General features: G+C 40.3%; 1 protein-coding gene across 4 annotated transcripts in view; it reads right to left on the bottom strand.

Moving 5' to 3' along the window:
• Positions 1-22,609, bottom strand: part of AKAP7 (A-kinase anchoring protein 7) — a 160,719-nt gene that overhangs the window by 99,164 nt on the left and 38,946 nt on the right. Inside the window, exons 6-7 of one of the 4 annotated variants that reach the window (XM_063666600.1) lie at positions 10,136-10,232; positions 9,678-9,861 (exon numbers count right to left, since the gene is read on the bottom strand). The exons of the other annotated variants lie outside the window; for them this stretch is intronic. Coding sequence (XP_063522670.1) covers positions 9,786-9,861; positions 10,136-10,232 — 173 coding nt within the window. The 3' untranslated portion in view covers positions 9,678-9,785. Of the gene's footprint in view, positions 1-9,677; positions 9,862-10,135; positions 10,233-22,609 lie in introns of those variants that run through there. 4 annotated transcript variants of the gene reach the window in all.

Below are 22,609 nucleotides of genomic sequence, written 5' to 3'. Positions count from 1 at the left end.
TAGGTGAATATACAGCAGTGAGCAAGACAAATTTCCTGCCCTGTGCGCCTTCTGTATTTGTTGGTGCCACAAACTAATATATAAATGAAGGTCAGGTTCTGTTAAGTGAAATAAAGAGAACGAAAGCAGGTAAGAGTACAGAAGAAACAAGGTTCCTATTTTATATTAGGTGGTCTGGGAATCCAGCCCTGAATATGTGACATTGAGCAGACACCTGAGTGAAATGGAAAAGAGAACCATGTGTGTATCTAGGGGAAGAGTACTCGCAGCAGAAGGAACAACTTCTAAGATGAAAGAATGTTGAGTAGGTCTGAAACACAATATAAAAGACAGGGTAACTAGGGCAGAGTGGGGATATGGGGAAGTGACAGGAAATACATTTAGAGAAGCAGGCAGGGGCCTGCTAAAATCTTTGGATTTTATTCAAAGTATGATTGGCAATTTTAAAGGTTTTAGGGTAATGAAACTTATCTGTGAAAGTAACTTTATTTAGTCATCTATAGTTAGTTTTGTTTTGTTTTTTGAGACAGAGTCTCACTCTGTCGCCAGGCTGGAGTGCAGTGATGTGATCTTGGCTCACTGCAACCTCTGCCTTCCAGGTTCAAGCAATCTTCTTCCTCAGCCTCCCGAGTAGCTGAGATGACAGGCACACACCACCATGCCCAGCTAGTTTTTGTATTTTTAGTAGAGACAGGGTTTCGCCATGTTGGCCAGAATGGTCTCGATCTCTTGACCTCGTGATCTGCCTCAGCTTCCCAAAGTGCTGGGATTACAGGAGTGAGCCACTGTGCCCAGCCTATTTGTTTGTTTTTTAAGATGGGGTCTCACAGTGTTGCCAATGCTGGTCTCAAACTACTGGGCTCAGTGATCCTCCTGCCTCAGCCTCCAAGTAGCTGGGACTACATGCATACATCACCACACCTGGCTACTCATCTATATTTCAACTAGAATATCTATTTCTTCCTGGTGGAAAAAATTAGACATTTTGAAAATTCTTAGTGTTCCCTGAGACTGTACCTTTGTTGAAGAAGGTAGCTAATGGAGCGTCACAGTGTTTTAGACTGGGGGAGAGAGGTGGGCAGCACTTGGGTCACTATTTGGCATCTCCGAAGACATGCGCCATGCTTGATTTCTGCAGCTGGATTCTCCCTCATTCCCATACATAAGGATTCTCTGCAACTTTGGTGCCCTCCCAGATACACAAGATTTCATCCTATAGCTTACCATACCACACCAGAGCAAGCGGGAACTCACTGGGGCTGCCTGAGACCCTTTACTGCCTTCCTGCTCTTCTTGAGCACACAGAGAAACAGCCGAGTGTCCTAGATCAAGGTGGAAGAGGTCCAAACAGGTCTGAACACCATGGGACCACCTGGCACATGAAACCATCCTCTCTTCTGTCACCTCTAGTACACTCTGGGAGCACAGGGAATTCTGGCTTTGCTGACTCTGTGCAGACTTCTCAGGGATGGAGCAGAGGTCACTCCTACTTTCAGACTTGAGGATTTTTGTTGTTTCACTCATGGGATGACAGATTGGGCAAGAACACATACTCTTGCTTGGCCTCCAACTCTCCTTCACCCAACCCAGAGTATCTTTTCTAGTATCAGGACAGGAAAAAACATATCATTATGCTTAGTTGTTGAAACGCTAAAGCCTTTTCTCTACTTTTGCTGCTGTATTCCTCCTCCTCTGAAACATGAGTGTCAGTCACTGCCCAGGAGGAGGCAGGCAGAGAACAAGGGATACAAGAAACACAAGGAGAGAAACTCAGTGAATAACTCAAAACAGTATCTCACCACATCTTTGAAATCTTACTGTTATTTTACTTTTACTGTGTTACTTTCTTTTTTTAATTATTTTACTTTTTACTAAATGCTAATTAATGTGCTAAATGTGACATTTCAATCATGGTATATAAATTTGGGGCATATTCTAAAAACCCTGTGCTGGTAGTCACTGCCCCCAAATAGCTTCTTGTCTCTATTCTATGCTAATAAAGAAAGTTAAGCAATAGACCATTAAAATGTCTAGAAAACACTGGTTCTCAGTTGCGAACAACAGATGGCAACTTTGGCTGAGTTGAGCAGGAAAAGAATTCATATAAGAACACTGGGAGGGCTGAGTGTGGTGGCTCAATCCTATAATCCCAGCACTTTGGGAGGCCATGGTGGGTAGACTGGCCTGAGCTCAGGAGTTCAAGACCAGCCTGGACAACATGGTGAAACCCCATCTCTACCACAAATACAAAAAATTAGCCAGGCATGGTGGAGGAGTGCACCTGTAGTCCCACCTACTTGGGAGGCTAAGCTGGGTGACAGAGTGAGACCAAGTCTCAAAAAAAAAAAAAAAAAAAAAAAGAACACCTCGAGGACCAGAGGACCAGAGGACCAGGCTGAAAGGACATGAAGCCAAGGAGATAGGCGCTGTCCAAAGTGCTGGTGGAGCCCAGGTCCAGTACCAACACCCCAGTGAGGATTAGGTGCCAAACCACAGACAGTACAAAAAGGGCCAAAACTGTTCCCACTGGCCTTGGACTGGTAGTAGCTGTCACCGATGACACACCTATCCCAAGGATGAATTCTGCATGGACCTTTTCTCCTTCAAGTTGCTAGCTTCTGATTCAAAGTCTGCATCAGACCAAGACCATATTTTCCTTCCCTAGCAGCAAGGAAGCCTATGAAAGAATGTAACTAACACAAGAGAGTGGTATAAAAAATTTAGATGCTGGGTAGGCAAAAAAAGGAAAAACAAGTCCAGCATAAGCATGTTATTAAACAGTGAGAGTGTATTCCTAACAATTATCATTGTAATTAACTTATCAACTTAGAGTTCATATAAATTACCAAAACTTATCTTTTCTCAACTACCCTGTCATAACCCAACTTTGACCCTCTCTATTTTGGCATATTCACAACTGTTTTAAAAGAACCTCATGTTGAAATATTAGGCTGAATCATACAAAACTGTCACTTTTATGGGCCAAAAACAGTCAAATATTAACGATGTCTTATGGTTTTACATATGTCATGATGGACTAACTTACTATGTTCCTAAGATTTGACTGATTAGAGCATAATTTCCAAGTCTTCAAATATTTGAAGAATTATCCCATATAGGAGCTTCCAATAGCAATTTAGCAACATGTTTGTATCATCCCAGAAAACAAACAGCATAAAGGTGTGGAAGCACAAATTCATTTATTCAGTTACCTACTGAGCACTCCCTGTATGTGCCAAGCACAGTATCTGCTGAAGGCTGCACAAAAGAGACTCTAAAAGTTATTTAGGTCTCCTGGGAGGTTATAGTCTCATGGGACAGATTTTACCACAAGAAAAAGAAGGACTTCCCAATCAACATCAAAAAATCAAATTTGAATTTTTGAATTTATCAAAAAATTTGATGGATATAAGAAATGGACTTTTGTTAACAGAAAATTAAAACAGTGGGCATTTGTACTGTTCTTTACTACCTAATGTTTATTTATTATCTTATTTGCTATAACAATCTTAAATCAATTGAGTCTAAAGAAAACATTTTTCTCTTTTTTTCCTTTTTTTTTTTCAAGACAGAATCTCACTCCGTCACCCAGGCTGTATTGCAATGGTACAATCTCAGCTCACTGCAACCTCCACCACCTCCCAGGTTAAAGCGATACTCATGCCTCAGCCACCTGAGTAGCCGGGATTACAGGCACGTACCACCATGCCTGGCTAATTTTTGTATTTTTAGCAGTTATGGGGTTTTGTCATGTTGGCCAATCTGATCTCGAACTCCTGGCCTCAAGTGATCTGCCTGCCTTGGCTTCCAAACCAAAGTGCTGGGATTACAGTCATAAGCCACTGCGCCCAGCCAACACTTTTCAATTTACTGATTTCAGTTACCTCAGATTTTGACCCAACAGCTCTCATTATTCACTGGGTCTGAAGTATTTTATGGTATTTATTCACAATACTGTTCTAAATAAGATTTGTCACAAAGAACTTTTGATTTTTATTAATGTGGTTTTTCAATATAGTCTATAGGTACACAGAAGTGGCGAAAAAGAAAATGCCTTCTTTTTGAAAAGTACTTCTTAATACTAATTTTATATTCCTAACAGTAGTAGAATCTATTGCTTAGAGTATTAGGTAATGGTTAGAGCAATATCATATTTGGGATGAGAAAAGTTTTTACTAATATGAAACTTACATGTCATTTTTCATCTGTGTAAACAACTTACACAGAAGTTGGAAGTCCTGGAAGAGAAGCTTATGAATAACTGAGATTGCTTAATTCCTCCCAGTACCACAGGCATTCCTTCAAGCACTAAACCGAAAATCACAAAACACATACATCAGATATCCTTCAAAAAGTCAGGTAAGGGTGCCTCCTAAATAATATAACTTATAACTGAAGATGAAAATTGTCTGAAGAAGAAATACTTAAAAATATATTTACATACAAGGACACTTTGCTATATAAAAGAATACTGAAATAAACAATTTAATAGAGAAACAATACATCTGTAACCCTAACAAACACAGCTTTAACTGTTTTTTAGGCTTTACATATTTTTTTATATAGGAGATTTTCTTTAGGTGAACTCTTTAAAATATGTAGCAGCAATAAATTTACATAACAATCTTAAAATGCAAAGAAGTTGCTAAAAGTTGTCTCAAAGTAAACTGAAACAGATCAATTTTAACAAAATCATGTTTCTTCTTATATACCCTTTTTGCAAGATAAATATTTACCCCTTCTTTCCAAGCTTTTGCTATTTTCTCCCTTTTTCTAATATTGTTAAGGATGTTTATACGATCACATGATCTCCAATTTGAGAATAATCAAAAAGAGGTTTATTAATAAGAATAGTCTAGAATGCTAAAAGGAATTAAGTTCATTATATTACTAAACTTATACAGATAATCCTCAAACTACAAAGGTTCAATTTATGATTTTTTGATTTTACAATTGCGCAAAAGCAACACGTGTTCAGTAGAAACTGTACTTGTAAATTCTGAATTTTGGTCTTTTCCCAGATAGCAATATGCAGTATGATATTCTCTCTCAATGCCGGAAAGCAGCAGCGAGCTGCTCCCAGTCAGTCACACAATCACAAGGGTAACAACCAACACTCTATAGTGTGTTGTGATGCCAGATGATTTTGCCCAGCTATAGGTTAATGTTAAGTGTGTGGGCACATTCAAGGTAGGCTAGACTAAGCTATATTTTCAGGTAGGTTAAATGCATTCAATTCATTTTCAAGTTACAATAGGTTTATTAGGATGTAACTGCACCATAAGTCAAGTATCTCTATATATTATTTCAGTGTGTGGATGTAACAAAAATGGAATGTTCAATTTTTGATTTGTGGCTAGGTGAGGTGGCTCATGCCTATAATCCCAGTACTCTCGGAGGCCAAGGAGGGAGAATTGCCTGAGCCCAGGAATTTGAGACCAGCTTGGGCAACATGGTGAAACCCTGTCTCTACAAAAAAAAAAAAAAAAAAAAAAAAAAAAAAAATACAAAAATCAGCCAGGTGTGATGGCCCACGCCTGTAGTCCCAGTTACTCAGGAGGATGAAATGGGAGGATCACCTAAGCCCAGGGAGGTCAAGGCTGCAGTGAGCTGTGATGGCACCACTGTACTCTAGCCTGGGTGACAGAGTGAGACACGGTCTTAAAAAATAAAACAACAACAACAACAAAACTAATGTGTAATTAAACAATAGCAAGCATGAGTATTTTCCATGTCTTCCAACTGTAAGATACTTTCTACTACTATTGTAAGTTATACTAAAATTGTGTCACATATAATATGAAAAATCTCAATAAAATTTTAGAATCACTTTTCGTCACCTGAAACTTTAAAGAAATAAAAGCCATAAACCTGTTTTTGTTGTTCCTATATTACTATTAACATTTAAAGCATTCCTGTATCCACATACTGCTTAAACAGTTTCATTTTAGACAGTCTTAGCAAGTCACTTGAACTATATGTTTCAATATAAAGCTGACATAATGTTGAAACCAACTTCAATTTAAAAATTTTATAGTCCTCATCTTAAACAGATATTTCCAGTTGATTACTGTGTAAAACTGACAAGTAGAATTTTTAAGTGTCATTCTTAAAAGCACGTCTTTAAAATACATCTTGATGCCAGAGGAATTCTACTCATTCTACCGCAGCTGATAAAGAGAACCAGACTGAGCCTTCTAACTCCAACCCAGTTCTCCCATTATTTAGTTTGTGCTCCTGGACACATCACTTAACACTGACAGTAAAAGTGATGAGACCACAATAAATTGTCTCTCAGGTCCCTTCTTATCCTAACAACCAGCAAATCCAAGTGAACTGCCAGAGAGAGTTCTGGTACATCATCCTTAGGGGATTCTAGAACACCAGGACTGGGTTTAATTCTCATGCAAAGATTCAGACACAAATGTAAATGAGGGAAGAGAGACTACCTAAAGTTAAATGTTCTTTCAATTAAACTTTTATGTGTGCATCACACTTTTTTTTCATTGTTTTATGTATTAAAATATATTTATTGAATCTCTATTATGTGGCAAGAATTTAGGACACAAAGATGGAAGATTCCCTCAAAGAGCTTTCAATTCTGGTTGGGAAAGTTAGATTTCTAAACAATTACACTAACTTGTTACAGTTTCTACAGTAGAGATATAGGGGATAAGAGAATAAACGATCATTTCTACTTTGGAGAAAAAAGGCCTTTATTTTAAAAGTGACACTTGAAATAAGTCTCTATGAAAGCTCAGTGATACAATGTGAAAGGAAATTGAGAAAACAATTGCATCAACATTATAAATAAAATTATAAAATAATTACGAATACAAAAATTATAAAATACTTAGGAACAAACTTAACCAAGGAGGTGAAAGATGCATATTCTGAAAACTACAAAACATTGCTAAAAGAAATTAAAGAAAATACAAATAAATGAAAAGACATCCTGCCTGTTTTAATGAACCGAAGGACTACATATTGTTAAAATGCCAATACTGCTCAAAGCAATCTAATGATTTAATGTAACCCTATCAAAATCCCAATGGTATTTTCTGCAGAAATTTTTTAAAAATCCATCCTAAAATTCATATTGAACCTCAAGGATCTCTGAATAGTAAAACAATCTTGATAAAGAAGATCAAAGTTAGAGATTTTACACTTCTGATTTCAAAAGTTACTACAAATCTACAGTAATCAAGACAGTGTAATATATGCATAAAGACAAATATATAGGCTAATGAAATAGAATAGAAAGCTCAAAAATAAACCCTCACATATATGGTTGCTATGGTCTGAATGTTTGTGTCCCTCCAAAATTCTTACATTGAGACCTAATCCCCAAGGTAAAGGTATTAAGAGGTGGGGCCTTTGGGAGCTGATTAGGTCACAAGAGGTCTGCCTTCATTAATGAGATTACTGTCCTTAAAAGAGATTTTGGGGTCCTAAATCACTTTTATCTTTTGTCTTTGTCCCTTTTGCCCCTCCACCATGTAAGGATACAGCGTTCTCCCCTTCCACTAGGTGAGGATGCAGTGGCAAGGTGTCATCTGTGAAGCAGAGAGCCCTCTCCAGACACTAAATCCTCTGGTGACCTGATCTTGAACTTCCCGTTTCCAGAACTGTGATGAATAAATTTCTGTTGTTTATAAATTACCCAGTCCAGCTATTTTGTTATAACAGCAGGAAAGGACTATGACAATGGTCAAATGGTTTCAACAACGGTGCCAAGACCATTCAATGAGAAAAGACAGTTGTATTAAGCCATTTCTGCACTGCTATTAAAAAAAAAATACCTGAGACTGGATAACTTATAAGAAAAGAGACTTTAATTGGCTCACAGTTCTGCAGGCTGTACAGGAAGCATAATGCCAGCATCTCCTTCTGGGGAGGCCTCAGGAAGCTTACAATCCATGGCAGAAGGCACGGGGGAGCGGCATCTCACATGGTGGGAGCAGGAATAAGAGAGAGAGGGGAAGGTCCCACACACTTTTAAATGACCAGATCTCACAAGAACTCACTCACTAGCATGAGGACGGTACCAAGAGGATGATGATCCAATCACCTCCCACAAGGCCCCACCTCCAACACTGGGGATTACATTTCAACATACAATTTAGGAAGGGATAACATACAAACTACATCAGCAGTCTTTCAACAAATGGTGCTAGGAAAACTGGATATCCACATGCAAAAGAATGAAGTTAGTCCCTTACACCTTACACCATATACAAAAATTAACTCGAAATGGATCAAAGATCTAAACCTAAGAGTTAAAATTATAAGACTCTTAAGAAAAAAACATACAGGGAAAGGTTCAAGACATTAGATTTGGCAATGATTTCTTGAGTGTGACACCAAAGCACAGGCAACAAAAGTAAAAACAGATAAATTGGACTACATAAAAATGTAAAACTTTTGTGCATCATAGGATATAATAGAATGAAAAGGCCACCTATGGAATGGGAGAAATATTTGCAAATCATATATCTGATAAGAGATTAATATTCAGAATATAAAGAACTCCTTCAAATCAACAACAAAAGACAAACAACTTGGTTTAAAAATGGGCAAAAGGCTTCAATAGGATTTCTCCGTAGAAGAAACACAAATGGCAAAAAGCACAGGAAAAGATGTTCAACATCACTAATCATTAAGGAATTGCAAATCAAAACCACAAATGAAATACCACCTCATACCCATTAGAATGGCCATTATTGGAGGGAGAGAAGCAAGGAAAATGGCACCTGTGGTGGTGAATGTAGTGAAGCTCCTTGGGAGCAGTACTACAAAGATGCCACGGAGCAGGGTCACAATTACAATGCCCACCTCTGTGCTGAGCACAGCGTGTGCCTGCCTTTCTTGGCCTCACAGACTGGAGTAGCCCAGAACAATTGTTACAGCTGGATGGAGAAGTAACTGGGTTCTAGGATTGGCCTCTGGACAACTACTCGTACCCTGCCCGGCACTGGAGGAAAAAGCAGTGAGTCCACCCCCGTGAAGATCCACAATTTTTCTTCCCACCTATTAAGCCAGACACAGAACACACCCTGAAGAAGGAGGGGCTGATCTCTCAGGACGGCAGCAGTTTAGAGGTTCTGTTGCACACTGACCCCCTGGAGAAGCGAGGTGCCCCAGATCCCCGAGTTGATGATGACAGCCTGGGCAAGTTTCCTGTGACCAACAGTCAAGCACGAAAGCGGATCCTAGAACCAGATGACTTCCTGGATGACCTCGATGATGAGGACTGTGAAGAAGATGCTCCCAAGCGTCGGGGAAAGGGGTAATCCAAGGGTAAAGGTGTGGCAGTGCCCATAAGGAGCTGGATGCTTCCAACCTGGAGGACCAGGATAAGCCCTATGCCTGTGACATTTGTGGAAAACACAAGAACCGACCAGGCCTCAGTTACCACTATGCCCACTCCCACTTGGCTGAGGACGGCGAGGACAAAGAAGACTCCCAACCACCCACTCCTGTTTCCTAGAGGTCTGAGGAACAGAAATCCAAAAAGGGTCCTGATGGATTGGCCTTGCCCAACAACTACTGTAACTTCTGCCTGGGGAACTCAAAGATTAACAAGAAGATGGGACAACCTGAGGAGCTGGTGCCCTGTTTTGACTGTGGCTGCTCAGGGCATCCATCTTGCCTCCATTTCACCCCCATGATGATGCGGCAGTGAAGACATACTGCTGACAGTATATCGAGTGCAAATGTTGCGACATCTGCGGCACCTCTGAAGATGATGACTAGCTGGGCTTCTGTGATGACTGCAATCATGGCTATGAAATGTACTGTCTCACTCCGTCCATATCTGAGCGCCATGAAGGAAGTTGGAGGTGCCACCTGTGTCTGGACCTGTTGAAGGAGAAAGCTTCCATCTACCAGAACCAGAACTCCTCTTGATATGGCCACCCCCCTGCTCCCCAACATATCTAAGGCTGTTTCTCTCCTCCACTTCATTTTTCATACCCACCTTTCCCTTCTTCCTCCTCTCCTTCCCAAGTCCAGAGAACCTTGGGGTGGTTGTTCTAGCCTGCCTTTGGCAGTCACAAGCTGAGGTGGCAGCTCTGGCCACCTCTGGCCCTAGGCCCTCAAGGAGAAAGGAGCAACACACTGCCCCAAGACATACCTGTGGGCCCAGTTTCTCTCTGCTCTCCATGAAATGCATTCATTCTGCTTGCCTTGGGCCCAGGCCCTGGTCATCACAGGGTTCAAACAGTGTCCTCCTAAAAAGAGTGGGAGAGCAGTTCACTTCTCTCTCTGTTCTGCCTCCACTCTGGTCTCCAGAGTTTTCCCTGCCCCCAGAGGCGAGCCAGGCCAGAGCCTCTTTGCCCGAGGCAGCTGGTAGTGAGCAGGTGAGGCCACACCCACAAGGAGCTTTCCATGCCCCTGTGTCACTTAGCCTCACCTCTTTCCTCCAGAGTGGCTCTCTGCGGCCCTCTGTTCCTGCTACATAGGATTCTTTGCTGGAGTCAGGATGTTCTCAGTCACCCTCCTGGCTCTGCCCTGTCCCAGTCCACCCCACCCCAGGGGGAGCAGCAGCTTCACCTTGTGCTTCCCAATGCTTTCCAGGCTCACTCTCATGGGCGGGCTCCAGTGACTAAAGCATTCCCCACCCTTGGAATGTCTCATCTTCTACCTCTCTTCTTATTCATTTTGGTTTTGTGGGGAGAGGGGAAGGATCAGGGGGCCAGGCCAGCAGCTCAAGGGCCACAGGGAGATGGGTAATGTGCCTGTTTTTTTAACACAACAAAAAAGCCTACCTCCAAAATCCCCTTTTTGTTCTTCCTGGACCTGGGCATTCAGCCTCCTGCCCTGAACTGAACTGGGAGCCTCTGCCACCTGCCCTGTGTATCCTGGCTCTCAGCTCATGGGGAAGCCACACAGACATCCCTTTCTTCCCCTGCATGCTCGCTAGCAGCTGGTAAGGTCTTCACACCCTGATTCCTCAAGTTTTCTGCTTAGTGGCACTGACATTAAGTAGTGGGGGGCCAGTGCATGCCAGCATACCCTGGAGTAGCCTTCCCCCTTGGCCGCAGGCAGGCCCTAACTCACCGTCACTTTGAAGTTGTCTTTTTTTTCCTTTCTTTAGTTCCTGTATTCTAAACATTAGTAAAAACAAATGTTTTTACACAGAGCCCTCTGCTGGATGGTTTATCTCCTGCCTCTCTCCATTAAGAAGGCCATTTCGTCCTAAGATTTCCATGACAGTGGTTTTTTTAAACATTTTGAAATACAGCTTTTTTTCTCCCAAAATTAAACTTTTTTTGTTGAACTCCAATATGTAAAGCGAATATAAAATTGGTGATTTTACTAATTTTAATTAGTTACATAAACTCAAGTTTACAATAATTCTTTGTTATAAAGACCAATGAAGCTGTTTTGATCAATACAAAATTTGGGTTAAAAAAAAAAGGGGCCATTATCAAAAAAATACAAGTGTTGGAGCCCTTGTACACTGCTGGTGGGAATGTAAAATAGTCCAGCTGCTATAGAAAACATTAAGGCAGTTCCTCAAAAAATTAAAAATTAAACTACCATATGATTTAGCAATTCCACTTCTGGTTACATATCCAAAAGATCTGAACTCAAGGTCTTGAAGAGATATTTATACATCCATGTTCATAGCTGCATTATTCACAATAGCTAAGAGTCCATCAACAAACCCATCAACAGATAACAAGATAAGCAAAATGTGGTATTTACATATACCACGGAATATTATAAAGCATTAAAAAGGAATAAAGTTCTGACATGATACAACACGGATGAACCTTAAGGACGTTACGTTAAGTGAAATCAGCCAGTCACAAAAAGATAAATACTACATGATTTCACTTCTATGAGGCAGCTACACAGTCAAATTCATAGAGACAGAAAGTAGAACGGTGGTCGCCAGAAGCCAGGGGAAGGAGGGAGTGAGGATTTGTTTTTCATGGGTATGGAGTTTCCATTTTGCAAGATTAAAAAGATTCTGTAGATTGGTTGCACAATAATGTGAATATACTTAACACTACTGAACTATATGTTTAAAAAAAGTTAAGATGGTAAATTTCATATTATGTGTATTTTACTATAGTTTAAAAAATTATTTTTTTTTTTAGATGGACTCTTGCTCTGTCACCCAGGCTGGAGTACATTGGTGCCATCTCAGCTCACTACAACCGCCGCCTCTTGGGTTCATGCGATTCCCCTGCCTCAGCCTCCTGAGTAGGTGAGATCACAGGTACCCACCACCATGCCTGGCTAATGTTTTTGTATTTTCAGTAGAGATGGAGTTTCACTATGTTGGCCAGGCTGGTTTCAAACTCCTAACCTCAAGTGATCTACCCGCCTCGGCCTCCCAAAGTGCTAGGATTACAGGCATGAGCCACCATGTCCGGCCAAAACTAATTTTTTTTAAAGAAAAAAGATCAGTGGTTGTTGTCTGATCATGTGAGGAATGTGAAAGATTCCATGGGATGGCAGCAGCGTCAGCTAAGGCATGAAGACATGACATGGCCCAGTGCCTCAGGGGACCTATAAGTAGTTCAGCATATCTTAAACAATGGGTGCAGCGTGGACAACACAAGAAATAAGGCTAAATACACAGGCAAGAATCAAGGAGCTGAGAATCTTAAATGACACAGCAAGAAGAATAGGTTTTATCCTAGATCCAACAGTAAGTCAATAAATTATTTTAAGCAGGGAGCATAAAAATGCTTAGTTTTGTGCTTTAGAAAAAGAGTCTGGAAGTAAAGCGGCAGACTGTAGACCAGGAGACTATTGCAGTAGCATGGGTGAAAGATGAACAGAGCTTGAACTGAGGCACAGCAATAGGAACAGAAAGTAGGGAACGAATGGGAGTGATATTTAAGACAGAAAATTTACAGCACTTGATGACTATGAATATCTAAAATGACTGATGCTGGGGTTTAGGATGACACCTACATTTCTTGATGTTCCTGGTGGAAGAGTAGGGAGATTGATCGTGATGGTAAATACAAAAAGAAACATGGGGCCAGGCGCGGTGGCTCACACCTGTAATCCCAGCACTTTGGGAGGCCGAGGCAGGCAGATCACCTGAGGTCACGAGTTTGATACCAGCCTGGCCAACATGGTGAAACCCTGTCTCTACTAAAAATACAAAAATTAGCCAGGCATGGTGGCAGGCACCTGTAATCCCAGCTAGTCAGGAGGCTGAGGCAGGAGAATCGCTTGAACCCGGGAGGCTGAGACAGTGCCACTGCACTCCAGCCTAGGCAGCAGAGTGAGACTCCATTTCAAAAAAAAGAGAAACCAAGTTAAACAGAGAGTCAGGTTCGGAAATCTAAAAATATAAATGCTTAAAGAAAAAAGAGATAAACTAATGAAGAAAGCTGAGAAGATACATTGAGAGAAGTATTAAAAAAAATACACAAAACAAACAAAAAAAGAAAGTGGTGTCTCAGAAACCAAAAGGAGAATTTAAAGAAGGGAGTGCTCAGTTGTATGAATAAATCTAGAGCATTCGTTAGATTCAGCGATTACAAAGCTATCGGGGCCCATGATGTGGCATGCAGTGAAGTAGGCCATAGCCTACTGACCGCAGGAGGTTTGAGAAAAGGACAGTAATGAACTAGAGACAGAGAATACAGGCAACTCTTTTAAAGATTCTGGACAAGAAAGGTACAATGAAGATTTTTAAATTTTAAAGATTCTAGGTAGGAAAGGTACAGAGAATACAGGCAACTCTTTTAAAGATTCTGGGTAGGAAAGGTACAATGAAGAAGCTAGCAGGAGATTGAAGATCAAGAGATTTTTCTGTAGCTAATCCTTAGGGTTTTTTAACTTTGTTTTTTGTTTGTTTAGGGATAGGAAATGTGTTATTGAGCAAGTAAAGTTGGGGGAAAGGAGGTAATAAAGACATAGGGTTGAAAACACAGAAGCACAGAGAGGGAAGAAGTAACTGGTACAGCAAGATCCTGGTTGAGTCCAGCAGACCAAGAACACAGCTGAAGGGGTTAGTCTTAACTAGATAAAGGACACCTCTTTTCCCAAAACTGTATGAGAATTTAAAAGCCAAATGCAATAGCAGACAGGTTCACCAAGCACAGGGACTTGAAGTGAGCAGATCCCAGCCTCAGTGCCATCTGCTGAGAGAGGGGTAGGAGGTTATAGTTGCTCCAAACAGGGGGCTGAGGCAGCAACAGTAGACACGAGAAAAACTGAGCTGAAGCAGTGGACCTGCCGCGCCAAGGCTCTGAGTGTGGAAAACATACATTTGCAGGAGAGCCAACCTACATGACTGTGTGATTTCTTCATTTTCTCATTCTTTTGATAAATACTTATTAATACCTTATTATTTATTTATTTATTTATTTATTTATTTGAGACAGGGTCTTTCTCTGTCACCCAGGGTGGAGTATGGTGGCATATTCACAGCTCGCTGCAGCCTCACCCTCCCAGACTCAAGCAATCCTTCCACCTCAGCCACCTAAGTAGCTGGAATCAAGGCATGCACCACCATGCCAAGGTAATTTTTTTCTATCTTTTGTAGAAGCAAAGTCTCACTACGTTGCCTGGGCTGGTCTTAAACCGCTGAGCTCATGCAATCCTCCCTCCTAAGGCCCCCAAAGTGCTGGGATTCTGTGAGCCTTAACACGTTTTTGTGTCACACATCATAGACAGTACTGGGTATACACTAGTGACCAAAACAGTCATGGTCCTGGCCCTCATGGAGCCTAATCTAGCCACAAAGACAGTCAATCAAATAGACAATAACGGGCCAGGCACGGTGGCTCACGCCTGTAATCCCAGCACTTTGGGAGGCCCAGACAGGCAGATCACTTGAGGTCAGGAGTTTGAGACCAGCCTGGCCAACATGGAGAAACTCCGTCTCTACTATAAACACAAAACTTAGCTGGGTGTGGTGGCAGGCACCTGTAATCCCAGCTACTCAGGAGGCTGAGACAGGAGAATCACTTGAACCCAGGAGGCAGAGGTTGCGGTGAGCCAAGACTGTGCAACTGCACTCCAGCCTGGGCGACAGAGCGAGACTCCATCTCAAAACAAACAAACAAACAAACAAAAAACCAAATAGACAATAAGGTAATCACAACCTGTGATGAGACCTATGAGGGCATCCCACTGGGTACAGTGATAGAGAGCTTACTTATAAAAATACTCTACTCACAGTGGGTAGGGACTCTCTGAAGTCGTGACATTTGAGATCCTAAGAATGAAAAGGTCTAAGCAGAAGGAACACTCAAGCATTTTCAGAAGATCTATGGCAGAAAAGACTTTGTTGAGTCCAGTACCTGTAAGAAGCAAGTTCAAGTGGAGCACAGTGGGCAGGGAGAGAGGACCATGATAAGGCAGGAGATATAGGCAGTGGACCAGAACATGGAGGATATTGTGGGCTACAGCAAGGAGGGTGGATTTTATTTTGCCCAGGTGTTGGGGCAAAAAAGCAAATGACTGGATTGGATCTGCCATCGGTGTTTCCCAGACAGGTCAAACAAAAGGAGATAGGACAATTGAAAGAGCCACCAAGAGAATGACATACCTTGAGGCCTTCTCTAGTTTAAGAATGAATACATCTATGCTGTCCTGGAAGAGGCCAAGCCTCGGTGAGGTTCCGGAGCATTAGTAGTAGTGGAAAGGAAGTAAATGTCAACTAGAATGGGAAGTTGTGGCGATAGCTATAACTAAGTTTAAGGTCTCAGAAATATGCTTATGAATGGCAGAGAGGTGTATGGGTGTAGGATGCTAACGTCAAAGAAGTCAAGGGATTTTAAGAAAAGCAACAGCTGTGATGGCAGTAGTGGGAATGGAGTATTTATCATTAATAATAATAGTTACCATCTATTTAACATTGTCTATGTGCCCAATACTGTGCTAAGCGCTCCGTATAGATTATCTCACTTTATTTTCAGAACAGTTACTATTATGCCTATTGTACAAATAAAGAAACTGAAGGATTGGGAGGTGAAGTAAATTGCTTAAAACCACTCAGCTGGTAACAGGCTGCACAGGAATGCAAATGGTTCTGACTGACTCCAAAGCTCACTTTGTGCCAGGATGGCTGGACAGATTGTGCTCGTGCTACTGAAGGACACAAGCATTGCAATGTGAGCTATGAAACAAAATCCTCAAAATAGGAGAGGAAATATTCAGATGACAGCAAAAAGAGAGGCAGAAGTTAACAAAACCAGGTAACATGAACCACCAATAAAGAAAGGCCTCTGTGTGAGGATAGAACAGGCACAAAGCAACAGAAAACTAAGAGAATGTGGATGATACCTCTGGGTCCTGTGGAATGTGGGATTGGGTGAAATGAGCAGCCTTCACCTAGAGGAAGCTGTGATTTCAATCAGATAAGAGCCAAGTTTCAGCTAAGGCAAGAAGAGGTGTTCCTCGAAAATGTTTAGGGAGTCCGGTTGCTAATTTACAATGTAACAGACTAGCATAGTAATTAAGAGCACAGAATCTGGAATCAGACTGCTTGGATCTGAGTCCTGGTTCCACTACTCACTAACAAATTACTTAACTTCTTTGTGCCTCAGTTTCGCTGCCAAATGGGAGTGATGACAATGGTCTTCCTACGGTTTGGATGTGGTTTTTCCCCACTAAAACTCATGTTGAAATTTGATTCCTAACATGGTTGTGCTGGAGATGGAGGCTTGTGGGAGGTGTTTGGGTCACAGGGGTGGATCCCTCATAAACAGATGAATGCCTTACATCAGGAGCATGTTCTCACTTTCATGGGACTGGATTAGTTACTAAACAGTATGCTCTTATAAAAGTGAATTAGGCTTCCTAGATTCTCTCTTGCTTCCTCTATTGGCATGTGATCTCTTTGCATGTACCCACTCACTTTTCCACTTCTCTGCCATGTTTTGACCCAGCATGTGTTTCTCACCAGGAGCCAGCCAATGCAGTGCTATGCTCTTGAACTTCCCAGCCTGCAAAATTGTGAGCTCAATAAACGTCTTTCCTTTATAAATTACCCAGCCTCAAGTATTCTGTTATAGCAACACAAAATGAACTAAGACAGCCCCTACCTCATAGGTTTGTCAGGACGAAATTGATATTTAATAAGATAATTAGAATAATGCCTGGTACAAAGTCAGTCCATTTAGAAAGTGTTTGATTGAAAATAAAGTAAATAAAAGAGGTGAGAATAAAAAGGATTACGAGAGAGATGAGAAAGGAGAGGAAGGATGGAGGAAGTGTGCTTGGTGGCATATGCAAATAGAGGCAGGGTATGAAAATAAGGCTCTAATGGCCTCAATGATGCAGGTCTGTGAATGCAGCCATCCTAGTTAAGAAGACAAGCTGGTCTTCTAAGTGAAGTGTGGCTAAGTTATTTTTATGTTTCTGAAGAGAGCCTAGCCCAAGCCATTAGGGGAAGGGTTAGCAGGCTGCTGGGACACCCACCAGCCTGTGGTGGTCAGAAATCCAAGACTTCATGTAGTAATAGAGCACCCTAGAAGGGCCTAAAGATACCAGAAACTGAACAGATTCTTCACAAGGAGCAGAAAACACGGAATGTAGTCTCTCCATCTTTTGGGGGAAATGACAGTCAAAATGAAAGAAAGCATAATGTTCAAATGAACATTCTAAAAACCTTTCATTTTTTCTTGTATGAGATAAATGTACTTAGAATCTTTTATCATGCTAACCAAGGGCACTTTTCTATTTTAAAAAAAAAAGATTTGCAAAAACTATTATAATTCTAGTGGGCTAAATTTTTAGCAATCTCTCAATCTCGTGAGCTTAACAAAATTATACATGGCTGAAAAAATGAATGAAATCACATATCCATTTCTATGCAAAAAGCTTTTCAATGCAATTTCATCATTCATTATAAAATGTGGGAACATGCCATATAAATGCAAAATTTTCAATATCTTCTTAATTCTATCAGCTACTGGGTAATTCTAGGAAAGAAGGTGCTGTTTTATTCTGGAAAAAAACAACAACAACACAGGATCACTCAAGGTCAAGCTAGGAAGCTGAGACACAGCCTCTGATGCCATACACCTTACCTGCTCCCTCAAGTGGCTACCACCATAAGCCCACATGCACATGTGATGCAAAGAAGGGCTTGGTCTCTTTAGCCCACCAGCAGGTACCAAAAATAACTGTTAGTAACAGCATAATTTTAATGGTGTAGGAAAAAAGAAATATCTTTTTCTCACCCATCCTATATTCATTGTTATAGACAACTCCATAAAAAAGACAGATTGACAAGAGACAAGCATACCAATTTATTTAATAGAAGTTTTATGTGACATGGGACCTTTTATAAGAAAATGACGCAAATAAACATGTAAACCTGGGTATTTTTATGCTATGTTTGATGAAGAAGTGGACAGTTGTGGAGAAGTACAATTGAATTAAAAAGTATGATCTAATGGTAATAAACTGGGGGAAACTTAGCAAGGCCTATTGACTCAGCTTCTCCTCTGGGACCCGGTGTCCTCAGAAAGGAGGATGTTCCATTCCTCCATGCATAGAGAGAGCATATCTCAAATGTGGGTCTTACGACCTGCTTCAGGGAAGGGCAGGAGGGCAGAGAGTGACTTTCCTACTTCTGCTGTTTTCTCAAATTCCTTTAGCTTAAAATATTATGGAGTAGCATATCCTGACCCCCATTAATGGTAAGAGCTCATCAATTTAGACTCTACTAGTTCAAAATGTCCAATAATTTTCTTCAATTTTACACGTTAAAAATTCTAAATGACTCTTCATCCTGCCAATATTTAGTAATCAGTACAAAGAGTAGTGTCTGAAATTGGTTCCTTTTTTCCTAAGAACTATATAACACTTTAAGAATTTATTTCTTTAACTTGTGAATCTAAAAACTCTCTCAATGAAAATTAGGTAAATCAGACTACGGCTCAACCTTTGAACACAGGTTTGAACTAAGCAGGTCCACTTATATATGGATATTTTTCAACAGAAGTTACACGTGTGTGCCTGCCTCTCCTGCCTCCCCACTTCCACCTCCACCTCTTGGGCCTCTGCCACCCCTAAGACAGCAAGACTCACTCCTCCTCTTCCTCAGTCCACTCAATGTGAAAATGATGAGGTTGAAAACCTTTATGATCATCCACTTCCACTTAATCAACAGCAAACATGTATTCTCTTTCTTAGGATTCTCTTAATAGCATTTTCTTTTCTCTAAATTATTTATCGTAAGAATATAGTATATATTAATAATACATGTAACATATAAAATATGTGTTAATCAATTGTTTATGTTATCAATAAGGCTTTCAGTCAACAGTAGACTATTAGTAGTAAACTTCTGGAGGAGTCAAAAGTTACATGGGGAATTCTGACTACGCAGGGTTCTGGGCACCAATCCCCACATTGTTCAAAGGTCAACTAGAATTACTTTCTTTACAAATTATCCTGCTTTACAGTAAGTCAGTCTAGCTCTGTCTCCATTATTTTGAATGAACAAAATTTTAATATTCCTTGTAGGCATATACATACAATTTATTACAAAGTTTTAAGAAACTTTGGTCAATGGAATATATTCTTCTGAGAGTTGGAATATATCATTTGAACAAACAGCTTATAAAATATGATACAAAAACAAATATTAAATCATTTTACTGATACTGTTGGGTTAAAGTGGTACTAATCCTAAGGCATTCTTTTTTGGAGATGGAGTCTCACTCTGTTGCCCAGGCTGGAGTGTAGTGGCACAATCATGGCTCACTGTAACCTCCAGCCCCTGAGCTCAAGTGATCCTCCTACCTCAGTCTGCTGAGTGGCTGGGATTACCGGCACAAGCCACTGTGCCCAGCCTGAGGCATTCTTTTAAAAATATATCTAAAGAAGTAAAATATTGACAAAAATTCCATGTGCTGAACATTCTGAATATCTGAACACTACGTAAATAGAGGCTATATCTAAACTTCAATGCCTGACACAGTAAGTCCCCAATAATTAATAAATACATGTTGCTTCAGTAAGTGAATAAAGTTTTCCATGTATATTCAAATATTTAGGTTTCTTACAAAAGTGCATAAAAATTATAATAAAAACAATTGTACAATACACACATAAAAGATTAAAAGCAAGTATAACAGTGATTGTATGAGGGGAAAAGAATGTTGTTCTCCCTCCAGCTTCTATTTTTTATAATGTTTTGTTGAAACTTTTGAAAAAACATAAATATTTTTAATCAACAGTACCTAATACCTCTGGAATCAAGAAAGGAATTACAGGAGCAGTAATAACAAACCAACATCTTCGGGCTTATATTCATATTAAAGCTGGTGAGACTTCACATTCCTCAGCACACAATGGATCTTTCATCAATATTGGAAAATGCCTTTGTGAGAATATTTGCAAAGAATGGATGGAATTCTCAATGTTGCAAGCACCCAGAGAATTATTTAAAAGAACAATGAATGAATGAGTAATTAGAAATGTTTCTTGAGTGCAGAGATATTTATATTACCAAAGAAAAGCTCTAAGTCTAGCATTTTTTCCAGAGCAGCCAAGAAGAAAAGATTAAGTTTAACTGTGGACTATCAGTCCCAAATGATTTGCCCGGAAGAAAAGATTAACTGTGGGCATTGGTCCCAAATGATTTGCCCTCAGAACAATTAGAGTTGCCTTCTCATTGGCCTACTAATGATTTTAAGTACTCCTTGACTTGTAAATATTGCTTATTTGTTTGCATGCTTGTTCACATGTTTTGCTTCACCCTATCCCTAAAAATAGGATTTAAGATAACTCCAAAGAAGTGTACACTATAATAAGTAAATTTAAAATAAAGAAAATGAGACAAAGGGAAACTAAAACTGGAAAGATAACATGAAGCCAGGTATGAGGTAAGTGCACAAAAAGAATAACATTATGTCCTATATTCTAAATTGAAGTACGCAATAAACTAGATTCTAAGTTTTCAAGTAACCAATTCTAACCCAAAGACACAAGTTAAATGTTCAACATTCATTAGGTAAAAAACAACATGTTCAAGAGAAATAGTCCTGATATTAAAATTAAAAAGAATTTTTTTTCTTTTTTTTTTTTTTGAGATGGAGTCTCGCTCCGTCACCTAGGCTGGAGTGCAGTGGCACGATCTCGGCTCACTGCAACCTCCGCCTCCCGGGTTCAAGTGATTCTCCTGCCTCGGCCTCTTCAGTAGCTGGGACTACAGGGGTGTGCCATCACACCCTGCTAATTTTTTGTATTTTTAATAGAGACGGGGTTTCACCACATTGGCCAGGCTGGTCTCCAGTACTGGCCACTCCTGACCTCATGATCTGCCCACCTCGTCCTCCCAAAGTGCTGGGATTACTGGCATGAGCCGCCGTACCCAGCCAAAAAGAATTTTTTTCTAATCAACTCATGTTATTTAACAAGATATAATCAACATTTGTAATACTTAAAATAAACACAGAGAATTTCCATAAACCTGTTTCTTAGAAAATCATCAAATAATGCCAAAAGAATTATAGTAAAAGCAATTCTGTAATATCAATTCTACAAAGTTTTACACGATTTTGTCTAAGTATCTATAGAATTTTTTTGATGGTCTGGCTTAGTCTAGAAATGTATTCCTCAGTGAGAGGAATAGACGCTCTTGCAACAAATAGAAAAAGAAAGGAGGGGCTGGGCACAGTGGCTCATGCCTGTAATCCCAACACTTTATGAGGCTAAGGTGGGACAACTGCTTGAGGCCAAGAGTTCAAGACCAGTCTGGGCAACATAGTGAGACCTCAACTCTTAAAAAAAAAAAATTAGCTGGCCATGGTGGCACACACCTGTAGCTGAGGCAGGAGGATCGCTTGAGCCTAGGAGACTCAAGGCTGCAGTGAGTCACGATTGCACCACTGCACTCCAGCCTGGGTGACAGAGCAAGACTCTGTCTTTAAAAAAGGAAAGGGGAAAAGTGTTAGGATAAACATACCTAGTAAAGATGTAACAGCCAAAATATTTCCTCCATAGAAGTCTTGCATATCCTTTAGTTGATTCATTCCTACATGTCTCTACTGTTCTTGTTATTAAAAATTGTGCCTCTTAAAAAAATACTTTAATTATTTATAGTTTTTTGTATACTGATCATGTACCTAGGGACTTCACTGAAGCTATAAGTTTCTCCTATGAAACCTAATAATTTGGCTTTCTCTCGATTTTAAAACTTCTAGCTATCATTTGTTTTTCTTTGTGACGTCAACGAACAAAGTTTCTTCATAGTCTCTATGAACCAGAAATCTCCTCAATTCATAAAATCCAATATACTGCTCTCTGATCACACCTCCTAATTTTCCTTTCTCACTCTTGAACTTCTATTAACTCTAATCTTCAGTCCTATTACTCTATTCTCCTTCCAAATATTAGTCCCATGCAGACTCTACTGCCTTTTCTAATGTGCGTGCAATAATGAACACATCGAGCATTCTCCCACTCTCTGGACAGCCTTGCTCCTTTGTCTTTTTACCACACCTACCACACGAGTGCCCCAGTATGGATTAATTCAGTTCCCCTCCATTCTCACAGCTAAATCCTAAACACTACTTGACAAGATCACAAATTAGTACCACTACAAATTTCTGCACTCATCCCAAATGCACCTTCTGCGTTGCTCTGCAACCCCATTACATGCTGCTTA

This window comes from Pongo pygmaeus, chromosome 5 (assembly GCF_028885625.2).
Source record: "Pongo pygmaeus isolate AG05252 chromosome 5, NHGRI_mPonPyg2-v2.0_pri, whole genome shotgun sequence".
Taxonomy (NCBI): domain Eukaryota; kingdom Metazoa; phylum Chordata; class Mammalia; order Primates; family Hominidae; genus Pongo; species Pongo pygmaeus.
This window is presented reverse-complemented; position numbering and strand designations above follow the sequence as displayed.